The sequence below is a fragment of the Molothrus aeneus genome, chromosome 23 (genome assembly GCF_037042795.1).
Source record: "Molothrus aeneus isolate 106 chromosome 23, BPBGC_Maene_1.0, whole genome shotgun sequence".
Taxonomy (NCBI): Eukaryota; Metazoa; Chordata; class Aves; order Passeriformes; family Icteridae; genus Molothrus; species Molothrus aeneus.
Window position 1 is genome coordinate 6,936,528 of NC_089668.1, and position 20,462 is coordinate 6,956,989.

Below are 20,462 nucleotides of genomic sequence, written 5' to 3' on the forward strand. Positions count from 1 at the left end.
CCAGCTGGGATGGACATGATGCCACCAACAACTCTTGGGAAAGAAATCCCTCCCCCAGCATCACCCTCCACAGTATCTTCTCCCCAGTGTCTTTCTTCATGGTCTTGGAGCTGCCAGATTGTAGAGGATTTGCTTGTTCTTAGACTATGGCCATGCTCATCACAGGCCAAGTGTGCTGGAGAGCAGAAGGTGACATGGTGATGCCCAGGGAAAGGAAAGGGAAAGGAAGGAGCAGCCCTGGCCCATGCAGGAGAGCTGGGATGGTGCACTGCAGACAGGGCTGGCCGGGCTGGTTTGTCTCATCTCAGGGACCTGCTCAAGCTGAGAAATAACCCAGAGCTGTCAACACCAGCCATTCAATCCTGACTCAGGGACACCCCCATGCTGACAATGCTAGCCCAGAGCTGTGAGCTCCAGCTCCCATGCAGAGCTCCAGACCAAGAGCATCATCTCCTTGCACATGGATCCCATCCGTGTCCCCCTGTCCATCCTACCCCCCACTCCCCCTGAGATGCTGGCACAAGCTGTCCCCACCTCATACTCCTGCTTGAAGCCGTAGCCCTCGGCCGTTTTCATCTGGTTGATGTGCTGCAGGAGGTCGGCCACGCGCACGGCCGGGTGCAGCTGCCCCGTGTGGTACGGGGAGCCCTTGCGGCCGCACTGCCGCCGCGGGGAGCCCCCCAGCAGGCTGCTGGACTCGTTCACCACACTGCTGCGCTGGTCACCTGCACAGGGAGGGACAGCCAGGGGCTAGCAGGGCAGCAAAACCCTGGGCTGCATCCCCATCACCTCCTCACACCCACAGAGGGCTGGGGAAGACATACTCGGGAGATGTGGCTGCTGCAGGCCCCCTCTGGGGACCACCAGGGGCCCAGCCCTCAATCCCACTCCCACCCCCTCATGCTCTCTACAGCTCCTCCTACACCACAAAGCCAAAAATGCCCAGTACAGCCTTTTAGGACCTCAGCAGGTCAATCAGAAATCAGTGGGCAAGGCCAAAAGGGGATAATAACCTCACTTCCCCTCAGCTGGAACAATAAGCTCCCATGCAGACAAGCAAGAGCTCTATGCCCAAATATTCACACAAGAGTCTAAGTTGAAAAATCACCTTGCCAAAATCTCCAGCACAGCTTAACAGTTCATTTCCCTCACTACTAGAGACCAGCACTGGATTCCTCACGCTGCCACAAATGGAGCTTGCTGCTTTGATGGAGAGCCTGTGCAGTATTTACCTGGTTTATGCCTTTGCTGTGTCATTACCAGCAGAGCCAGGCTAAAACCTCACCTGTGTCTGTCAGGGCAAGTTCCCACACCAGATCCCAAAATTTGGGTTTGCACAAAACCTGATGCTCTGAACTACTCCCAGAGAAGGGCAGGCAGGGATCCATGGAGTGGTTTGGGTTGGAAGGGACCTTAAAGCCCATCCAGTCCCACCCCTGCCATGGGCAGGGACACCTTCCACTGTCCCAGGGTGCTCCAAGCCCTGTCCAACGTGGCCTTGGACACTTCCAGGGATCCAGGGGCAGCCACAGCTTCTCTGGGCAGCCTTTGCCAGGGCCTCACCACCCTCAGAGGGAAGAATTCCTTCCCAATATCCCATCTAACCTGCCCTCTGGCAGTGGGAACCAACAGGACAACCCAGGAGAGTGCCTCCACACTCCATGACCTGACCAATGGGCTCATCAGCTGCTGGGATTAAAGAGGAATTAATTAATTGCTGGCATTTGCAAGGTGCTGCCACAGCCCCACGCTGAGGAACCACTGGGGTTTCCATGAGGATCAGTGACTTTCTTTTAAATGCACAGAAACTGAAGTGGGTTGGGGGGGATACAGCCACCAACCAGTCACCAAGTCATTAATTTCCCTTCATTAATTAAGGATGTTCACAGGCAATGGAGACTCTCCCAGCCATGGCAGGCAGCCCAAGCTCCCCAGCTCAGCCCCACCAGCCTTTGAGAGTTTCAAGGACAGCAACCAAAGAAAAAACACACCTAACCTAGCTCGATGTGTTAAGAGGAGGAAAAGTTTGCCCTCTGGGCTTTAATGATCCATGAGACAACGACAGGAAGCGCATCAGTCCCGCAGCCAGCGCGGGAGAGCCGCGTGCAGGCAGCATCTTGCAGCTACTGTAACAGATGTTATTAGCATATGGCTGAAACTGGGGCAGCCAAAGAGTTATTTTACAACTAAATCAGCATGGAGACACATCCTCCGGTGGGTGTGAAGTTATCAGTCTCCCTCTGATAGGAGAGCAGGGGCTCTTTAACCCTTCAATGCCCAGGCTGTGTGGGGAAGGCTGGGGGAACGCTTCCAACCTCAGCATAAACCAGGAGGTGGGATTCACCCAGTTCCAGGGGGCTGCAGCCAGATCCTGAGCCCACAAATGGCCTCAACCGGCCCAGCCACAAGCTCAGATCTCCAAGAGAAAATAGAGATCCAGCTCCCCACAAGAGCTTCCCCTTCAGCACAGCCCGCATGGTGGCAAAAGCTCCAACACTGATGAAATCCATGCCCTTGGAGATTTACACAGGACAGGGAAGAACCTGCTATGCCATACACAGTCTAAAACAGATGTAACACCAAGCCTTCAAGAGAATCACAGAATATCCTGAGTTGAAAGGGACCCGCAGAGACCCCTGAGTCCAACTCCTGGCCCTGCACAGACACTCCAACAACCTCACCCCCCTGTGCCTGAGAGCATAGTCCAAACACTCCTTGAGCTCTGGGAGGCTGTTTCTGTGGTATTTTGGGGGTTATTGGGCACCTTTGTGGCTGGAAGGAAGCAGGGGGATGCCAGGGTCCCCATCCTTACCTTGGTTGCCACAGCTGTGGGATGGGAGCAGGGGGATGCTGGTTACCAGCCTCACCTCTGTTCCCAGAGTTGTGGGAGGAGAACAGGGGATGCCAGGCTCCCAGCCTCACCTCTGTTCCCAGAGTTGTGGGAGGAGAACAGGGGATGCCAGGCTCCCAGCCTCACCTCTGTTCCCAGAGTTGTGGGAGGAGAACAGGGGATGCCAGGCTCCCAGCCTCACCTCTGTTCCCAGAGTTGTGGGAGGAGAACAGGGGATGCCAGGCTCCCAGCCTCACCTCTGTTCCCGTAGCTGTGGGTGTCCATGAAGGACAGCCCCAGGCGCTCGTCCTCCTGCAGGGTGCTCTGGTCGGTGAAGCTCCTGTCGATGGCACTCATCATGTGTGTCTTCTCGTGCCGGTAGTTTATGGTGGCTTTGGTCATATTCACAGGTTTCCTGCAGTGGGGAGGAGCAGAAGTGAGCAGGGCTCACCATCAGGTGCTCTAAGGTCCCCTCAAAGCTTCTGGGCTCAGATTATTCCAGGAGCAGGGTGGATTATTTGCAGCAGCGTGGTCATCATGCTTTGGTTCTCTGCTGTCCCAAGCCAGTCACAGCCACACATGCAGCATCCCTTGTGGCTGCAGCAACTCCAGCTGCTCAACCTCAGTGGCCCCTCCTGTCCCCTGCCCTTGGGCAGCCAGGTGTGCTTCTTGTGCAGTCAAATGCTCTCTCCAGCCACCACATGGATATGCCCCAGCCCTCCCCAGCCCCAGTTCCCCAGGCATGACTCCCTGGTCTAGTGGACGGTGTCCCTGCCCATGGCAACGGTTGGAATGAGATGAGCTTTAAGCCCCTTCCAAGCCAAATCATTCTGTGATTTTAAAGCCATGTCAGGGGCCAAATCCATCCCAAGGGATGGGCTGGAGCCCCCAAGTAAACCCGTGCTCAGCACCCACTGCAGAGGCTTTCTCCCCTGTGCAGGGTCTCTTTAGGCACCTAATGAAAATGCTGGGAAATCCCAGGAGTTCTCACTGGGACAGAACCTCCCACCCCAAATTCAAGTAATTTAAAGAAACTTAAATGAACATTTTTGAGAGGCAGCATCAGGCTCCAAAGCCAGAGCAGCGATTAAGCCAGAAGGATGAACAGGAGATCTGAGCCCATGTCAGCATTGTGATGGGGCTTGAACACTGCAAGGCACTGCTAAAATCCAGAATTCAACTCAGAGTTACTGACCCTTCCCCCTTACGTTGCCTTTTGTCTCTAACAAGCTCGGCAGCATTATTTTCCCTGATCCAAAGAGACCCTTAAAATGCACTTGGCAGAGATAAGGACTTCTTGGAGCAGCAGGGTGAGGGGGGTGGCCGGGAGGAGGGTAAAGCAGGAGAATGACAATTACTTACGGGTAATAGGAGTAAGAATAGTAGTTCCTCCTGGCAAGCGTGCAAAGAGAACAGCAGAAATTGCATAAGCAGCTTTTCTCACTATTGGGAAGGGAGGTTACAGGGCAAGTCAGCTGCCAGAAAATTCAATGCACCATAAAGGAATCAGGCTCCCCTGTGGCACCCACAGGTTATTTACTCCAGGCAGGAGCCGGAATCCTGGCAGGAGAGCATAAGCACCGGCTCTCAGCGGGACCACACTTGTGGTGGGTGTCCACAGCACCCTTGTCCAAGGGGCTATTCCATAATTTTTAAGAGTGAGCAACACGGATGTCCCAAATGTAGGGATTTCCCCCAGGCTGTTGGTTAGGGGCCCAGAGGGGGAGATGGCCTTGGGATGTCACATTCCCAGTGCACCATTGACTAGAGACAAACATATTCCAAGGCTGCATTTCCATTCCACCACATCAGTGTTTCTCCAACAGCAAAGCACTGTGGAGAAGATTTATGAGCTCATCCCAGCTTCCCAACAGCCCCAAATTCAGGCTTCTCAGCACCAGATCTAATTTGTGGCTCTGGTTTATCCTTCAACAGGTTCATCCTGGGATGCTGAAGCAGAGCTGCTCCTCCTCATCCTGCCTGGCAGCACTGGCAATGGGAATGCAGCAGCCACACTCACAGCTTCCCACCCACAGCATCACTCCCCAAAAAACATCAGCGCTGCTGGCATCTGCTCCATCAGGGAAGAAGCCAATGAAGCTGTGAGCCAGCCCTGCACCTCAAAGCGTGCAGGGAAGCTACAGCCCTGCTCTTCCAGCAACATAAATCCACAAGGATCCTTCCAGGGTACACGCAGCCATAAAGAGCTTTGCAGATTTAAGGGGCCGAGCCTCTGCCCTGCTGTTTTTCTCTCCCTCTGGCTGTTCACGTACTTTGCTCCATCCTCCCAAGCACCGTGTTTAATTGCTGTCCTTTATCCCAGCTCTGAGAGGCCCCCCAGCCTGGTGCTGCCTCGAGCCCTGCACAGAAGCAGCCACTTTTCCAGGGCGTTGCAGCCACGTGCAAAGCAGCGGCCGCATGCCCAGCGCTCCCGGGAATGAGTGTCCCGAAAAGCCCTCGCCCTCCTTCCTCCCACCCCATGAGCTCCCCCAGTGCCAGCCCACCACAACGGCCACGGCCACATCCATGCTGGATGTGCTCCTGCTGGCCTGGCCAAGGCAGCAGGGAAGCCCAGAGGCAACATCTCATCTTCATCTCAACAACATCCCATGGCTGCTGTTGGCAGGGAAGAGCTGGTGGGATGGGAACAGCTGGGCTCAGCACCGGGGCAGGGCTCGGGCATGGGCCAGAAGCATTTCCATCAATGCAGGATCACCAGAACAGCACAAAGCCAAGAATCAGCAGGAAAAGAAGCAAAAAACCAAAAAATATGGGGGAGAGGGAGAGTGGAACAAAGCTGCAGAGGGAGTAGAGACATCCCCAGGACTTTGCTGCTCTGTGCCCAGTGAGATGCACAGGCACATGCAGACTCAGCTCGAGGGAGCATCTGGAGCCTGCCCAGTGCAGCTGAATCCTCACCAGTAACTCCAGTTAGTGCTGGAGAAGGGCTGAGCTGGGAGGGAAGGAGGGAGGGACAAATAAAGCACCAGCTGCCAGCGCAGGTCTCCTTACCCTTTCCGAATGGCGATGATGATGGCTCCCAGCAGGATAATCAGGATGATGAGCCCTCCAGCACAGATCCCCAGGATCAGGCCCATCTCCTCCGAGTGCTGGGACACCTCCAGGGGACGCTTGCTCTCTTTGCAGGCAGCTGCCAGGGGACAGGGACAAGCAGGAGTGGTGGATGGATGAGGGTGCTGTGAGCACCCACCACATTCCACTCCAGGGGGATTGGCAACATCAGGCATGAAAACACTGGGATTCGTCCCATGGGATGCTTGTTTCTCCATGTACACAAGTTATTCAACCAAGATGCTACAGGGCTCTGCACTGCCACACTATAACCATGGACAAGTCACTCTCTCAGTTCCAGTGAGGGGGACAGTCCCTTTGTGCACCTTTTATCACACCCCATGTAAGATCATCCATCCCTGGATTCAGCACCCAGCACCACCATTCCAGCCCCACCTCCACCATGGTAACAGCATTAAGAAGGAAAATTCAACCAAGGGAAAAACCCCAGATGCCAAAGAGAGTGGGAAACAGAAGGGTGTGGGGTGGAGCTGGAATAACCCATCACATGCAGCCCAACCACCGCCAGTGCTGGTCCCAGCCCACTGCCAGAGCCCCATCCACCAGAGCCGCCATGGGGCCGGAGCCACCGCCTCGGTGGGGTCAGGGCAAAGGGAGGGCTCACCTTTGCGAGCGATCCGGACACAGTTCAGCCGAGTTTCCTATGGAGGTAAAAAGGGGGGGTCAGTGCTGGAAGAGCTTCCCAGCGGCTCCGCTCCCCACTCTCACCCTAGCGAGGCTGGGTGGGCACAGGGCTGGTCCATTTGTGCTTCAGCTCCCAAATTGAGGGAGTCCATGGGTGACTTGCGCTGCAGCACCCAAAGAGCTCCTGGGAACCCACAGCCCAAGAGATGCTGCTGAATGATCTGTGCCCAGCATTCCCAGGTTCAGCTGGAGCCACAGCTCCTGGCACAGAGGGGATGGTGAAGCTCAAGAGCGTGGAGAACCCAGCAGATGCAGCCAAGCCATATGTCACCAATGTGCCACCAGCTACAGCTGAAACACTCCCAGGTTGTCATCCAGAGCTTCATGGGCTTGTCTTCCATCAGTCAAAGTTTCAAACTCCAGCTCTGCATCTGCTGCCAAGGTTGCCATGAGGGTCCAGCTTAAGTCTCCAATAGTTTTAACATTTGCAATTTAGGGATGGGTTCAGCTAAAATATTCCATTTTTCCATGCATTCAACTTCTGTTGCAAAATAAAAAGCACCACGTTGGCAGTATTGTCTTCTCCAAGCATCCTCCAGTCTCTCAAGACACCAGGCACCAATGTGCTCCATCCACTTTCGGCCCAAGACCTGCCCATGCCGCATGCCCAGGGCAGGGCCAGCTACTGCACTGCTCTCCCTGGGATCTCCAGCTTTTCCTTCTCCTGCTTCTTGCTTCATCTGGCACAAAACCCATGAAAAACCCCAGCTACAATCCAGCGTTTTTCCAACATCTGATGGCCGCTGGGATAAATCCACTACCTCCCAGCAGGAAAGATGTAACACAGCATCAGCCACCAGTAATCATCCAGCAGTGCCGAGGCAGCCAGAGCCAGAACCCTCCCTGTCCCTCTCAGCTCTAATTACAACGAAGCAGTGAGGTGTGAACGATCCCGGAGCAAAGAAAAGGACTCAGTAACCACTTTCCAGCAGGACAGAGATGTGCAGGATGAGGATGCTCCCGCAGGTCTGACAGGAGCTGCTGGAGCAGGTGATGCCAGGAAGGGTCCCCACAGGGTCTTGGTGGTCCTGCTGGTGACTTGGAGGAATCAGCCCAGGGGGTGCAGCTCCACAGAGGGAACTGGCAGCCACAGGGACGGAAGGGCAGCCCGGGAGCTCCCAGGAGTTCTCTGGAGCTGGGACTGGCTGTCCTGCCAGCGCTGGGTCCCAGCAGTGACACACAACTCTGACTGCCCTAAGTCCTTCTCCAAACCAGGAGCAGCCCCAGGAACAGTGGCTCCCCTGCACTGGTGCTTGTTGGTGTCCTGGCTGGTACTGCAGTGGGTAGGGGAAATCAGACTACTCCACCCCCAGCATTGGCATGGGGATGGGGACAGGCACCACCAGGGGTGCTGGAGCAGGACACCCACCCATCACCTCAACATGCCATAAGGGTGGCCTGGAGCACCAACTGCCCCTGGCAGGACATCAGTGGTAAACCCAGAGGTGATCCAGGGGAGGGCAATCTAAAAGTAGTCCCATTTTTCCCAACCCCCAGACCCCAGCCTGGCCTTACCTGGTCCAGCCCTTGGCTGGAGCAGGGTGCCAGGGCTACTCACCCCTTTGAGGTTGCTCATGGCCTGGAAGTAGATGAGATAGGCCTTCTTGGGCTCCAGAGGTGGGTTCCAGTAGCCACTGTAGGTCTGGTTGTCCCCCACGGTGAAGGGCTTGGCCTCGGTGAGGCTGCTGGCGGGCAGTTCTGCCCCGAAGTAGTGCACGGAGCCGCGGGACACGGCATCGTCGAAGGTGAGCGGCACCGGGAAGCACTCCTGCCCCCCCAGCTCCCGCTTCAGCTTCTTGGGCCGCTCCTCCTCCACAATGACCTGATAGGTGCTGTGAGGGCCAGGCACGGGTTAGTTTTGGGAAGAAAAATCCTGCCTGTCCTTGGACCCTGCTGTATCACCCCATTTTGGGGTCTCACCCTCCTGCAGCCCCGACCTACCTGATGGGAGCCCCTCTGCCCTGTGCCGGCCGCAGTAGCACCGTGATGGTGCTCTCTGACTCGCTCAGCGGTGATGGCATGTCCCCGTAGTCGAAGGTGGGAGCTGCAACAGGAGCTGGGGTGAGTCCTGGGGCTCCACTGGCTTACGGGGAAACTGAGGCATGAGCAGCTTTGCCCAGGGCAAGGCATCACCCAGTGGTGTCATATGAATTATTGCAAATAAAGTAAAAAACCTCTCCATGTCTTGAACAAGAGTTGAGAGATGACCCCTGGGTGTGCACAAGGGAGGTTACCAACACCAGTCTAGCAGAGGGGAAGAAACCAAGAGTGGGATCCAACCTCAGCAGAACCCAAATGCTCCAGTCTTGAGATGTGCCCAAGAACAGCACCACTCAGAATCACTGGCACAGTGTGAGCTTCCCCCACCCCACGGCAGAAGCACACCTGAGCCAGCCCAGCAGCACCCCCAGAGCAAGGTGGGGGACCCCCCTCATACCTGGCATAACCTTGTGGTCCCCAAACCATCACTGCCAGCCACTGAGATCCAGCTTGAGTTGCTTTGTCCCAGTGCCCTCATTCACACTCAGTTCAGCCCATTTGCTGCAGTTAGTGTGACACCATGGACATGAGCAAAGAGCCCTGAGTACTGCAGAGCTTATTATCAAAGCCTAATTAATCCCTCACTCATACACTGAGAGCTCAGACAGCACCAGCCACCAGCAGTGGGCTGGCCAGGCTCCCCAGACAGGTACCCACCAGTCTGGCAACTGCCCGTGGGCTCACAGCACAGCTGCCACCACCAAGAGCATCTTTCTATGGCAGCATCCAGCCATCAAAACACTGCCAGTCACCAAAAGCACAGGAGTGAGCCAGGGGCTGCACACCACGGTAGGACACCTGAGTGGAGGAGAAGCCCCAGCAGCAGGAATGAGAGGGGAACCTACCAGAGATGTTGGTGGTGATCTCGGTGAGCGCTGTCTGGCCAAAGCCCTTGCCGGTGCGGGCGCGCACCGAGAACAGGTAGGTGGTGCCGGGGTGCAGGTTGGAGAACACGTGGTAGGTCTCGTTGCGCAGCTTGGACACCGTGCGCCGTGGGCCCGGCACGTTCACCGCGGGGTCTGAGGACTCGATGCTCTGGTAGCTGATCTGCAGAGACAGGGCACAGCATCACCCATGGGAGAGGGGATTAAAACAATGACAGGGCAAATCACTCAGATTCAGGTAGAGAAGGGATTAAAACAATGAATTCAGAGGAGGAGGTGGTCATGGGGCAGCCTGGAGGCAGCCAGGGACTTTTGGAGATGAAACAAAAGCAGAGGTTCACTGGAAAAGCCAAAGGGCTCAGGAGTAGCAGCAGCTGCCTCTAATCCTCATGGCTGACAGCAGAGGTTGTCCCAGACCCCTCCAACACACCCCCCAATAGGACCCTCCCATGTGCCCATGTACCCCAGGTGCCACACCAGCCAGGATGTACCTCGTACTGCGTGATGAGGCCATTGGGCTCCACTGGTTCCTCCCACTTCAGGAATATCATGTCCTCCAGTGGGGTGAAGGTGAGGGATTCAGAGGCAATGCCGCCAGGCACTGGGGAAGGAAAGATGTGCTTGGATGCAGCTGGAAACCAGTCTGTAAGAAGAAATCCTCCAGGAAACCCCTCTGGGTGGCTGTGGAAGTTGTGCCCTGTGACTGAGCCACCACACTCCCTGTGCCACATCACCCACATCCAGCATGTGCCACCGGACAGGATTGGTGCCTCCCCAGGGAGACACCCAAGGCATTGATGCACCTGGACCCACTGGTGACACTTTGCCATGGGAGGGGGAGGTTCCCACACCAGCACAAACCCCACAAGTTTCAGCACCTCAGCCCAAGCATCAGCAGCAGCACAGGGTGCCTAAGCTTTCCAGCATGAGGAAAAGAAATAAATTCCCTTTTTCCCCACAACCCAATTCCCCCCTGGAGCCATTAGCATCCTGTGGAGACACTGCCAGCAAGCAGCAACATCCTCACATGCAGACGGGCTTGACGTGGCCCAGCCTCCCCTCTAATTAACACCACCACAATAATAACTGTAATCATTGACAGCAATCAGCAGCGCTGGGATCAATATCCACTCCTTTATGATGGATTTCTCCACCCGAGGCGGTCAGCAAGGAAAGGCAATGGCTCAGGAAGGCACCGGCAGCATCCCCCACTCCCAAACCTTGCAGGGGACAGCAGCTCTTCTCTCTGATTGGCTTTTTTCACAGCTTTTGTTCGGATGTAATTACGGGACTGGGAGAGAGGGATCACCTCCCGTGCTTCCCACCGTGCAAACAAACCGTTTCCACCTGATTTACAAGTTAATTTAATCAGAGGCACTGTGTCCTACACATGTACACAGGCACTTATTAAATTTGGGAAGAATTACGGAAACCTGTAGGGCAGTAAAGTGTGTACCTACAGAGATTGGGTTTTAATATACAGAACCTACACTATATATAATTATATGTTATTTTCTATTATTATATGTTGTATCATTGTTATTGTCTCTATGATAATTTATATATTATCTTAATATTATAATACCTATATATTCACATATATATATATATATATATATACACATATACATATACACACGCACACACACACACATATTTACATATTCAAGTAGAGGTATCGTGCTTCCATCCCAGGTTGAGAGAGACAAAGGATGCACACAACAGCTCCCAGGTGTGCACATACCCCTCTGCTATCCATATTTGCACACATATATTTCTTTATGGAATTATATATATTTATCCTGGCTTGCATCACATGCACCCTGCCTGCTTCCAGGAGAAATGGCTCCCTGCAGCACCATCACATTGCAGAGGTATTTCCACAGGTCCCTGGGATTGAGTTTCATCATTTCATGCACACACAGAATGAAGTCTCCAGCTGTGGGTCACCTGGATCCATGGGGGGCACTGAAACACCAGCTGGATAATCTATGGATGCAGCACACTTCCCTCAGTGTCCTGCCCACAGCCCAGCACAGCTCTGCCTGGGGTCCAAGAAGGATGCTGTAAACAACAGCCTTGGTTTGGCCCAGTTACTTGGATTTTCCAGCCCCAAACCAGGGTTTACCACTCAGGATGGGGAAGCTGCATCTTTGCAGCCTACCAACAGCAGCCCCAGGGGATGCTGCTGCCAAAACTGGCCTTGTGCCAGAATAAACCACAGTTAAGAGTCCTATCATTAATAAGCTTTCAGCACCTTGGTTTACTTGCAGGGGCAGCTGTTAATCCTGCAGTTCTAGGAGCTCAAACCCTCATCATCCTCCCAGGCTGGCTGGGCCAGACACATGAGGAGTATTTGCCACATATCTGTAGGAGGATATCCATAGATCCATCGGCATCAGACTGAATGTATACACAGCCTCAAGTTCAATCCAAGGGGGAAGCCAGCAGCCCCAGTTAATTGAGGCACAGGAAAAAGCAGCTGGAGTGATTATAGTATAGCAAAAAGACATCTGGAGCTCCTGTATTAATATTCCATAAGCAAACAGCTGGAGCAGTCACAGCCCAGTGAGAACAACTGGAGCAATTAGAGCTGGAAAATAAACCACTGGCAGGGCAGAGCTGGGTGCCCCCGCTGGGGCAGGCTGAGGGCTGGGGATGTGGAAAGTGTACAGAGGAAGGTGCTGGATTTAGGCTTTGAAGATGAAAAAAGACCTGGAGGTGCTTTCAGCTCCTCTCGAGCTCTTCAGGTTTTCATTTCCAGCCTGGGAGACAGGAGTGAGTTCTGCACAGGTAATGGCAAGTCCTGTGCAGGGGAATTCCATGGCAGGCTTCTCCTCAGGGGTCCTCCAGGGCTCTGGAGGCAGCTCAATCATTTGCAATCACCAGTTCTTTCCCTTTAATTGATGATTTTTTTATGCTAAAAAGTGTTTTGGAGATTAATTCAGTTCTTGCTTAACAGATGTCTCTTCCGTGAGAGCCAGGGATGCTCCAGCCACACTCAGCAGTAGGAGAGGCCAGCTCTGGATGTGGCCTGTCACTGATGGGTGGCACTGGACACACAGAGCCAGCTCTGTCCTGTAGCTCCTGCCATATCCCTTGGATCTCCAGAGCCCAGAGTGACTCAGGCACTGCTGATGGCAAGCTGCAGACAGGGTGAGGGGCAGGTGAAGCCGGACCTGGGAGACCTCTCCAGCAGCCTCAGCTTGAGCAGATCCTCAGGGAAGGGCTCATCAGAACAAGCGATTCCAAAATCAAGAAGTCCTGGAGCAATGCTGGAGCATCCATCAAGGATGTCTGCCCACTCAGGTGACAGGGAACCCAGAACAGGGCACAACCAGAACAGGGGGCAAACAGGAGCAAAGCTGCTGCCAGAAACTGAGGCCTTATCACTGCAGAGCTCTCTGCACAAACCCAAACCCGCCTGAGAGCAAACTTCACCAGGGAAGAGCACCAGGGAAGCCAAGAAAAGCTGCACCTGCCCTGGTGAACAGCACTTTCCCAGAAATGCAGCAGTGCCCAATCCATCAGAAACCAAGCAGATAAAAGATGTTACCTGAGTGCAAAGCATTAATTGTTTTAATTGCTGTTATTATGGCCGCCAGGCTTTGGTTCCCAATAACGGCTGAGTGAGGACAACTTGTGCTGAGAGAAGCTGGGTATAAGCCAACTCCCACACCCTCCATTGGACCAACCAGGGATAAAATTCCACTCCAAGCATGAGGGCAGTGTGTCCACAGTGACACCCCCATCCAATCCCTGAGCCTCCCAGGCCCCTGGCATCTCCCTTCCCCAAACACCATCAGTGCCCCTTTCTCTCACCTCCTGTTGCACACCTCTGGGGCTGCAAGATCCTTTTCACCTCCTCCTTGGCTCAGGAGATATTCTCATCATGCCCATAGGCCAGGAGCCAGGGATGCACACCATGCCACAGGAAAAACCCCAGCAGCTCACTAGCTACAGAGTTCCAATTTTGGGGATGATGCATCTCCCGGAGCAGACTCACCATCCTCATCTGTCTGGAATATCACCTCCTTGCCCTCCTTGCGCCCCTCAGGGTTGGAGAGGATGAGCTTGACGTGGATGTTCTTGTAGGGCAGCAGATTTTTGATGGTGTAGTGGTTGGTGTTCCGCTCCATCTTCACACACTCCTGGAAGGTCTGGTTGTGGCCGCTGCCCATGAAGTAGCGGTAGCACAGGGACATGGTGTAGGTGTGGCAGCGGGTCAGGTTGTAGCCCAGCGGCTCCCACTGCAACGTCAGCTGTCTGGACTGGATTTCAGAGAAAGCCAGGCCTTTGGGGGCTCGCATGGGCTCTGTGGGGAAGAGAGACAGGGAGAGGTGAGCAAGGAGGCAAACATCTCATGGATTTATGTGTCTTATCAGGGAAAACCCTTTTGTCCATAGGGACAAAAGAGATGAGTGCAGAGAGCAACCCTGACTGCAAAACTGGGACCACCCCAGCATAGAATGCTGCTGCCCTGCAGAGAGGACTGGGGACATAACTGGGGACCTCTCTCAGCCACTAACCATGCAGCTGCCCCAAACTCATCCTCCCTGTAGAGGTGAAGCAGGGTAGCAGCCCCACAAGCAGCCCCCGCTGCCCAGAGAAAGTTGCCTCCACCACAAGGGCCCTTGTGGTGCCATCACAGCCAAGTAAGGCTCTTGAGACAAGAGGGACCAAGTGCCATCAGTGGGAGGGAGTTTAATCAGCTCTAATTGGACTGAATGGGAGAAGTTAACGAGGGGGCACCTCTGTCAACAGCACACACACAGACACACACAGGTGCCTTGGGTTAGCTCCTCTCCTCAGCACAGGAAGGAGGAGGGCTGGGGGTGCCAGGGGAGCTGTCCCAGGGACGCCATGGGGCCCACCTGCGCACTTGGTGCGGCTGATGAGGGGCGGCCCCGGTTTGCCGGTGCCCCCCTCACCGGGCCGGGTGAGCAGGACGCTGATCTCGTACTCCGTGTCGGGGTCCAGGTGCCAGAGCTTGTAGGTCTGCATGTTGACAGCGTGGACCTCGGACCAGGGCCCCGAGGTCATGCGGTACTCGATCTCCTTGCGCACGATGGGGCCGTCCCCGATGATGGAGTTGGTGTTGAGCTGGATGATGAGGTAGGTGGAGCCGGCCCGGAGCAGCTGGGGGGGGGCAATGGGGGTGGGGGGCTCTGCAAGAAAGCACAGAAGGGGCAGGTGGAGCATCCCCAGAGCCAGGCCAGTGCTGGCACAACCACAAGTACCACGGTTTTATTTTACTGTTTACAGGCTGCAGTCAATACATTTCCAGTGTCTCTTCCCACACCAACCCACCACACTCAGGCTGGAGAAGGGAATTTTTGGGGTGACCTAACTGTGGCCTTCCAGTATCTGAAAGGGGCTACAAAAGAGATGGAGAGGGACTTTTTACAAGAGCATGTAGTGACAGGACAAGCGAAAATGGCCTCACACTGACAGAGAGTAGGTTTAGATTAGATATTAGGGAAAGATTCTTCCCTGTGAGGGTGAGGAAGCCCTGGCACTGGCTGCCCAGAGAAGCTGTGGCTGCCCCATCCCTGGAAGTGTCCAAGGCCAGGCTCTGAGCAACCTGGTTGAGTGGAAGGTGTCCCTGCCCATGGCAGGGGGTGGCACTGGATGAGCTTGAAGGTCCCTTCCAACCCAAACCATTCGGGGATTCACGCCGCAGAGCACAGAACAAATTCGGATTCCCCACCCAGAGGACATGGGAGTCACCCAAGAACAGGATGACACCATCCAGTCTTCAAACTTCAGTCTGTGCCTGTGCCCTCCATCACTTTCAGAAGGCTTCAAGAGCTGCAATAGGGTTTCATCTGATCAAACCTTAATTGTCTTCATAAGTCACACAGCCCAGCATGGTGCTGCACAGTTTCACCATAATTAATTAATTCCCACCTACTGCAATCAAAAATAAATTATCTCAGGCCACCAGGAAAGGAGTTTCTGGTTTTATGCTGCACAGTCCATGTTTAGCAACTCTTCCACAGTGAGAAACCGCAATCCCAGTGTTCCAGGCATCCCACCTTCCTCTGCACACAGCGGAGCAGGAGAGGCTCGCCGTGGCCCTGGGTGTCAAGGGCAGCTGACCCACCTTTGACGATGAGCTCGGCGAAGTTGGAGACGCCAGCGCCGCGGGCGGACTGGGTGACGCAGCGGTACAGGTCCTGCTCTGCCTTGGACACCGCCTCCAGCTGGAACGTGGCCAGGAAGCGCCGGTGGCTGATGTGCTTCACGGAGGCGGCAGGGACCGCCTCGCCGCTCTGCTTCTGCCCACGGGACACACACGGCGTCACAGGGGGCACGGTGGCACCTCCAGAGCCACCAGGGGTGTCCCCACATGATGTCTGCTTAAAAGCAGGGGGATGGCTCTTCTCCCGCCATGTCCGGCGGGGTTTTGTCCCACAGGAAAGCCGTGTGTGGGGCTGGCTGTGGCTGTTTCACCACCACCATTCCTCACCTGCATGAGGAAGCGCTCGGCCTCGGCAGCCTTGCCAGCGGCCACGCACTGGAAAGTGGCGTTTTGTCCCGCGTTCACCTCCACATCACCCAGGCGGGAAAAATGAGGCGCTTTCGCTGCCGAGGGACAAAGCAAGAGGTGAGGAAGGACCTGAGGTCCAAGGAGACCCACAGCAGCACTGCCACAAAAATCCCTCCCCACCCAAAAACCCACCCAGGATGCGACAGCTGAGCCAAGCTCTGGACAGGCCTGATGCCCACCCTCAGAGCCTGGCTCCAAGTGAGGTATGTGTTCCTGTCCCCATAGAACCAGCCCAGGGAGGGATGAGCCTTTCTCTCCAGCACCCCGCAGTGCTGGTGCCAGATGCAAGGTATGGGATGATAGAGGGGGCAGGTCTCCTGCCCAGCCTGGAAGAAATAGGATGTGACCCCAAGAGCCAATGTGTAGGGACAGTCTGGGATTTTGGACCCCCACCAGCCTGGGTGGCCCCTCCTGATGGGGACACTCAGGCCTTGTGTTCAATCTGTGCTTCTCCAAAGTTTTATAAAAACTAAAAGCAATGTTGCAGCTGGTGGGGATAGGGATGGAGATGCAAAAAGGAGCCTTAGAGGCGCCCAGGAGATAGAGGTCCACCAGCCCAGGTAACATCAGGACATCCAGGTGCCACAGGCTGCCCCCTGGCATTAGGCCCTCCACTCTCCCCAGGGCCATCCCAATGGACACCAGCTCCAAGCCCTGCTGCCCAGCCCAGTGCAGCAGCCCCCCCTCAGGTCCCATCCCACGGCACTCACAGCATGGATAATTCAGGAGCAAAATGTCATCCAGGCCCAGGTAGCCCCTGCGCTCGCTGGAAACCACCGCCTCAAAGAGCACCTGCGGCACCAAACAGGGGTCAGCCGTGGCGGGGGGGGCCGGGCTGGGGCCAGGGGGGCTGCTGGGCCTCACCTGGTACTCGCTGGGCCAGAACAGGCTGACTGCCAGCTCTGCCTGGTGCCACTGGCGGCCGTGCGAGCCGGAGGCGCTCCAGACGGCGCTGCCCAGCAGGCCCCCGGTGACCCAGACGTAGGCGCTGAGGGTACCGGGGCTGTGCCCATCCCGGCTGAACATGAAGTAGCTGAACTGAAGGCAGTGGGTGTCATTCTCACTCAGTGCCTGGAAGAGCAGGTGAGCTTTTTGGCCCGGGGTGTGCTGAGAGGAGTTCACCATCAGGTAGGAGCCTGCAGCAATGGGGGAGAAGGGGGAGAGAGTGGAGTTAACTGTAAGGAGGGTGAAGGGTCTGGAGGGGCCATACAGGGAGTGGCTGAGGGCTCTTGGTGTGTGCAGTTGGAGCAGGGCAGAGCTCAGGGATCTGCAGCTCCTCCCGAGGGGCAGATCCCATCCCTGCTCTGGGACAGGGACAGCAGCCAGGGCACGGCTGGAGCTGGGCCAGGGCAGCTCAGGCTGGAGCTCAGGGCAAGGTTCTTCCCCCAGAGGGTGCTGGGCACTGCCCAGGCTGCCCAGGGAATGGGCACGGCCCCGAGGCTGCCAGAGCTCCAGGAGTGTTTGGTGTAGGAATGCCCAAGATGGGGTTATTGGGAGGTCTGGGCAGGGCCAGGATTGGACTGGATGATCCCTGTGGGTCCCTCCCAGCTAAGGAGATTCTATGATTCTAATCTCTCTGTTCCACCTCTCCTGAGCTTTGCCAGCAGGGGTTAGAGAAGGTGGAGGATATGGGACCACAAAGATGGCCATGTGCCCCAGGGCACTGGTCCATGACAGTCAGTGAGGATGTGCAGGACAGGAGGGACTTGGGATGGAGTCAGGAGCAGACACCTTCTGGGCAGCAGCAGGACACTGCATGACTGCTGGAGAGGAGGGGAGGATCAGAGCTGCTGCCTCCCCAGGGCCCCTGGGTCAGGAAAGGCTCCGATGCTGCCCTCCCTTAACTCTCACAGCTTTGGCTGCATCAGTCCCACCCCCCAGCCGGGCCCCAGCTGTTCACCTCCATTCCCAGCTCCTCGGATCATTTACCACACAGTTGTCACCACATTTCAACTGTGCTCAGCAGGCACTCGCAGAGGGAAATCCTCGTTGGCTTAAGGAGCAGCAGCAGCATCCCAGCTCTCGGGGGTGCCTGGGATGTCATTCCCAGAGCTGCCCCACCAGCAGCAGCAGCAGCTGGGATCCCACCTCCCACCACCCAACAACACCAGCAGCAAAACCAGCACAGCCTTGAAGCCATACTTATAGGGCAGGCAGGATGACAATCCCAAAGGGGATCCCTAAGGCAGCATCATTCCCTGTCCTGCACGCTCCAAGCCAGCCAGTCTGGAGGCAGGAGGGGGATGCAGGAGTCCCAGCCCCTCGTGGTAGCTCCCAGAGATGTCCATCACAGCCATGGGGACATCCCATACGGAATGGATAGGATACAGGATGGATGAGAAGCTGCCACACCAAATCCTCCCCCTCACCAAAGGCAAGGGGATTATTAATCTCCATTTTAATACTAGCAGAAGCTGTAAGTAACAAAGCTGGGCCATTTATTCAAGCATACCATTGTTTCCTGACAGTCAGTGCTTTATTATCAATTAATTTTAAGCTCAGGCGCTTTCCTCCCCTCGACTCCCACTGAGCAGCTCCAAGAAAAGCCAAAGGAAGGTGAAGGGGAATTGTAGGGGGCACCCACCCATCCCCCTACAACACTTGGGATTGCAAGGGGGCACCCATCCATGCCCATGCAGCATTTGGGATCACAAGGGAGGACCATCTACTGCCCCAGAGTTTGGGACCTGCACCTGGGGGGACCCCAAAACACCCAGGGGGTCACAGCACCAGCTGGGGTGACACGGTGCCAGTACCAGATGCATCTCCCAGTGCACCCTTCAGGGACGGGAGCTGGGGCAAGGGAGAGAAATCCCTGAAAGGGAAATCTTCCCCACACCATTGACCTGTGTGGCTGCCTGGCCCTGCCAGCCCCTTGGGGTGGCTACTCAGGGTGAAATAAAACGATGACAATTTATTTCCTCGGAGTCCAGCACAGCTCGTTTCACCCACCAAGGGGAAGGCACTATGCCCATGCTTCTCTTTTTTCTCTTCTCATTTCCCCCAGCAAAATTACTTCTGCTCTAATGAGATCAACCCCATTTGGTCCAGGCGACAGCAGAGTGGAGAGAGACCATTGACCCACCCCATGCCAGGGGACATCTCCCAAAAGCCACCTCATTAATGAATGGGCTCTTGTTAACAAACACAGGCCCTTCCTCTGCCCTCCCTTTACAAACAAAAAGCCATAGGACCAAAATAAAGAGGCCAAGACTAAAATTAAACCACTGATGAGTTATTTTAAAAGACAGAGAATGCCCATAAGGTCACCTGGGAGCAGTGATGCACCTGAGCATCCCTCATCAGGCAGGGCTTCCCACACACACTATTTTCCCCTCTTAATTTTCTTCCTGGTGTTGCAGCAATGGAAAAAGCAGGTTCCAACCACTCGCTTTTGTGCTAATTTTATCCTCCTCTGCTGTAAATATCTGACATTAGCCTGAAGCCCAGGGTGTAGGTTGGTTTTCTTTTATAAATATAAGAGAAGCAGAGGTACTTCAAACTGCCAGAGGGCAGGGCTGGACGGGATATTGGGAAGGGATTGTTCCCTGTGAGGGTGGGGAGGGGCTGGCACAGGTGCCCAGAGCAGCCATGGCTGCCCCTGGATCCCTGGCAGTGCCCAAGGCCAGTTGAAGCCCTGCCTGCTCACGGGAAGGGGCAGCTCTTCCCATCACACTGCCCATCCCAAGGGTTCTGCCTGTCACTGCATCCCTCCAGGAAAAACCCAAACAGCCCTGAAAGAAGAGGAGGGAAGAACTCACTCCCCCCACTTCCCTGTCTCAATGAGTTTTTCCTCCTACAAAATCACTGAGAGATAAAAATAAATAAAAAAAAACTTCCAAGAGCTATTAGAAGGCAGGGAAGGCAGGCAGGATGACAGGGAGAGGGCGGCACTGCCAGACAAGAGGTGCCAGGGGAGCAGGTCTGAGCATTGCAGCATCTGCCTCCAGGAATTCCCACTGGAAGATGAAGCTGATGTGTGCTGGATCCTTCTCTGTGTCACAGCCAGCACAGGAACCAGGGAACCACTCACTCCCCACTTCTGTGCAGAGCATCTCCCAAAGCAGCCCCAGCACCAAGGGCTGATCTCCCACCACCACAGGGTCCTTGGACAAACTGCAGCAATTCCCAAGGGAGCAAACCATCAGGCTTCGTTGTTCAAGGGTTTTATGGATTGCAACAGGAGCTGATTGGGAAGCAGTGCTGGAGCTGAGAGCTGAAGGAGAAGCTCCTTGGATGGGGAGACATCAGAGCTCTTCAGGGTGGGGACAACAACTCAGTTCCCCCAGCTCAGGGACCAGGTTGTGCAGGGACCATGCACAACAGCTCCATGCACTGAGAAGCTCCAATGCACAGGGGGTTTCCTAATGTCAGTGAA

General features: G+C 55.3%; 1 protein-coding gene across 3 annotated transcripts in view; it reads right to left on the reverse strand.

The window, feature by feature from the left end:
• PTPRU (protein tyrosine phosphatase receptor type U) overlaps nucleotides 1-20,462 on the reverse strand; it is a 57,793-nt gene that overhangs the window by 18,832 nt on the left and 18,499 nt on the right. For all 3 annotated transcript variants that reach the window (XM_066564644.1, XM_066564642.1, XM_066564643.1), the window contains exons 3-17: nucleotides 16,949-17,220; nucleotides 16,795-16,876; nucleotides 16,004-16,119; nucleotides 15,638-15,812; nucleotides 14,406-14,699; nucleotides 13,538-13,846; nucleotides 10,023-10,132; nucleotides 9,493-9,694; nucleotides 8,549-8,651; nucleotides 8,166-8,439; nucleotides 6,528-6,564; nucleotides 5,843-5,981; nucleotides 4,193-4,222; nucleotides 3,088-3,245; nucleotides 535-725 (exon numbers count right to left, since the gene is read on the reverse strand). In XM_066564644.1, the coding sequence (XP_066420741.1) occupies nucleotides 535-725; nucleotides 3,088-3,245; nucleotides 4,193-4,222; nucleotides 5,843-5,981; nucleotides 6,528-6,564; nucleotides 8,166-8,439; nucleotides 8,549-8,651; nucleotides 9,493-9,694; nucleotides 10,023-10,132; nucleotides 13,538-13,846; nucleotides 14,406-14,699; nucleotides 15,638-15,812; nucleotides 16,004-16,119; nucleotides 16,795-16,876; nucleotides 16,949-17,220 (2,492 nt within the window). The remainder of the gene's footprint in view (nucleotides 1-534; nucleotides 726-3,087; nucleotides 3,246-4,192; nucleotides 4,223-5,842; nucleotides 5,982-6,527; nucleotides 6,565-8,165; nucleotides 8,440-8,548; nucleotides 8,652-9,492; nucleotides 9,695-10,022; nucleotides 10,133-13,537; nucleotides 13,847-14,405; nucleotides 14,700-15,637; nucleotides 15,813-16,003; nucleotides 16,120-16,794; nucleotides 16,877-16,948; nucleotides 17,221-20,462) is intronic.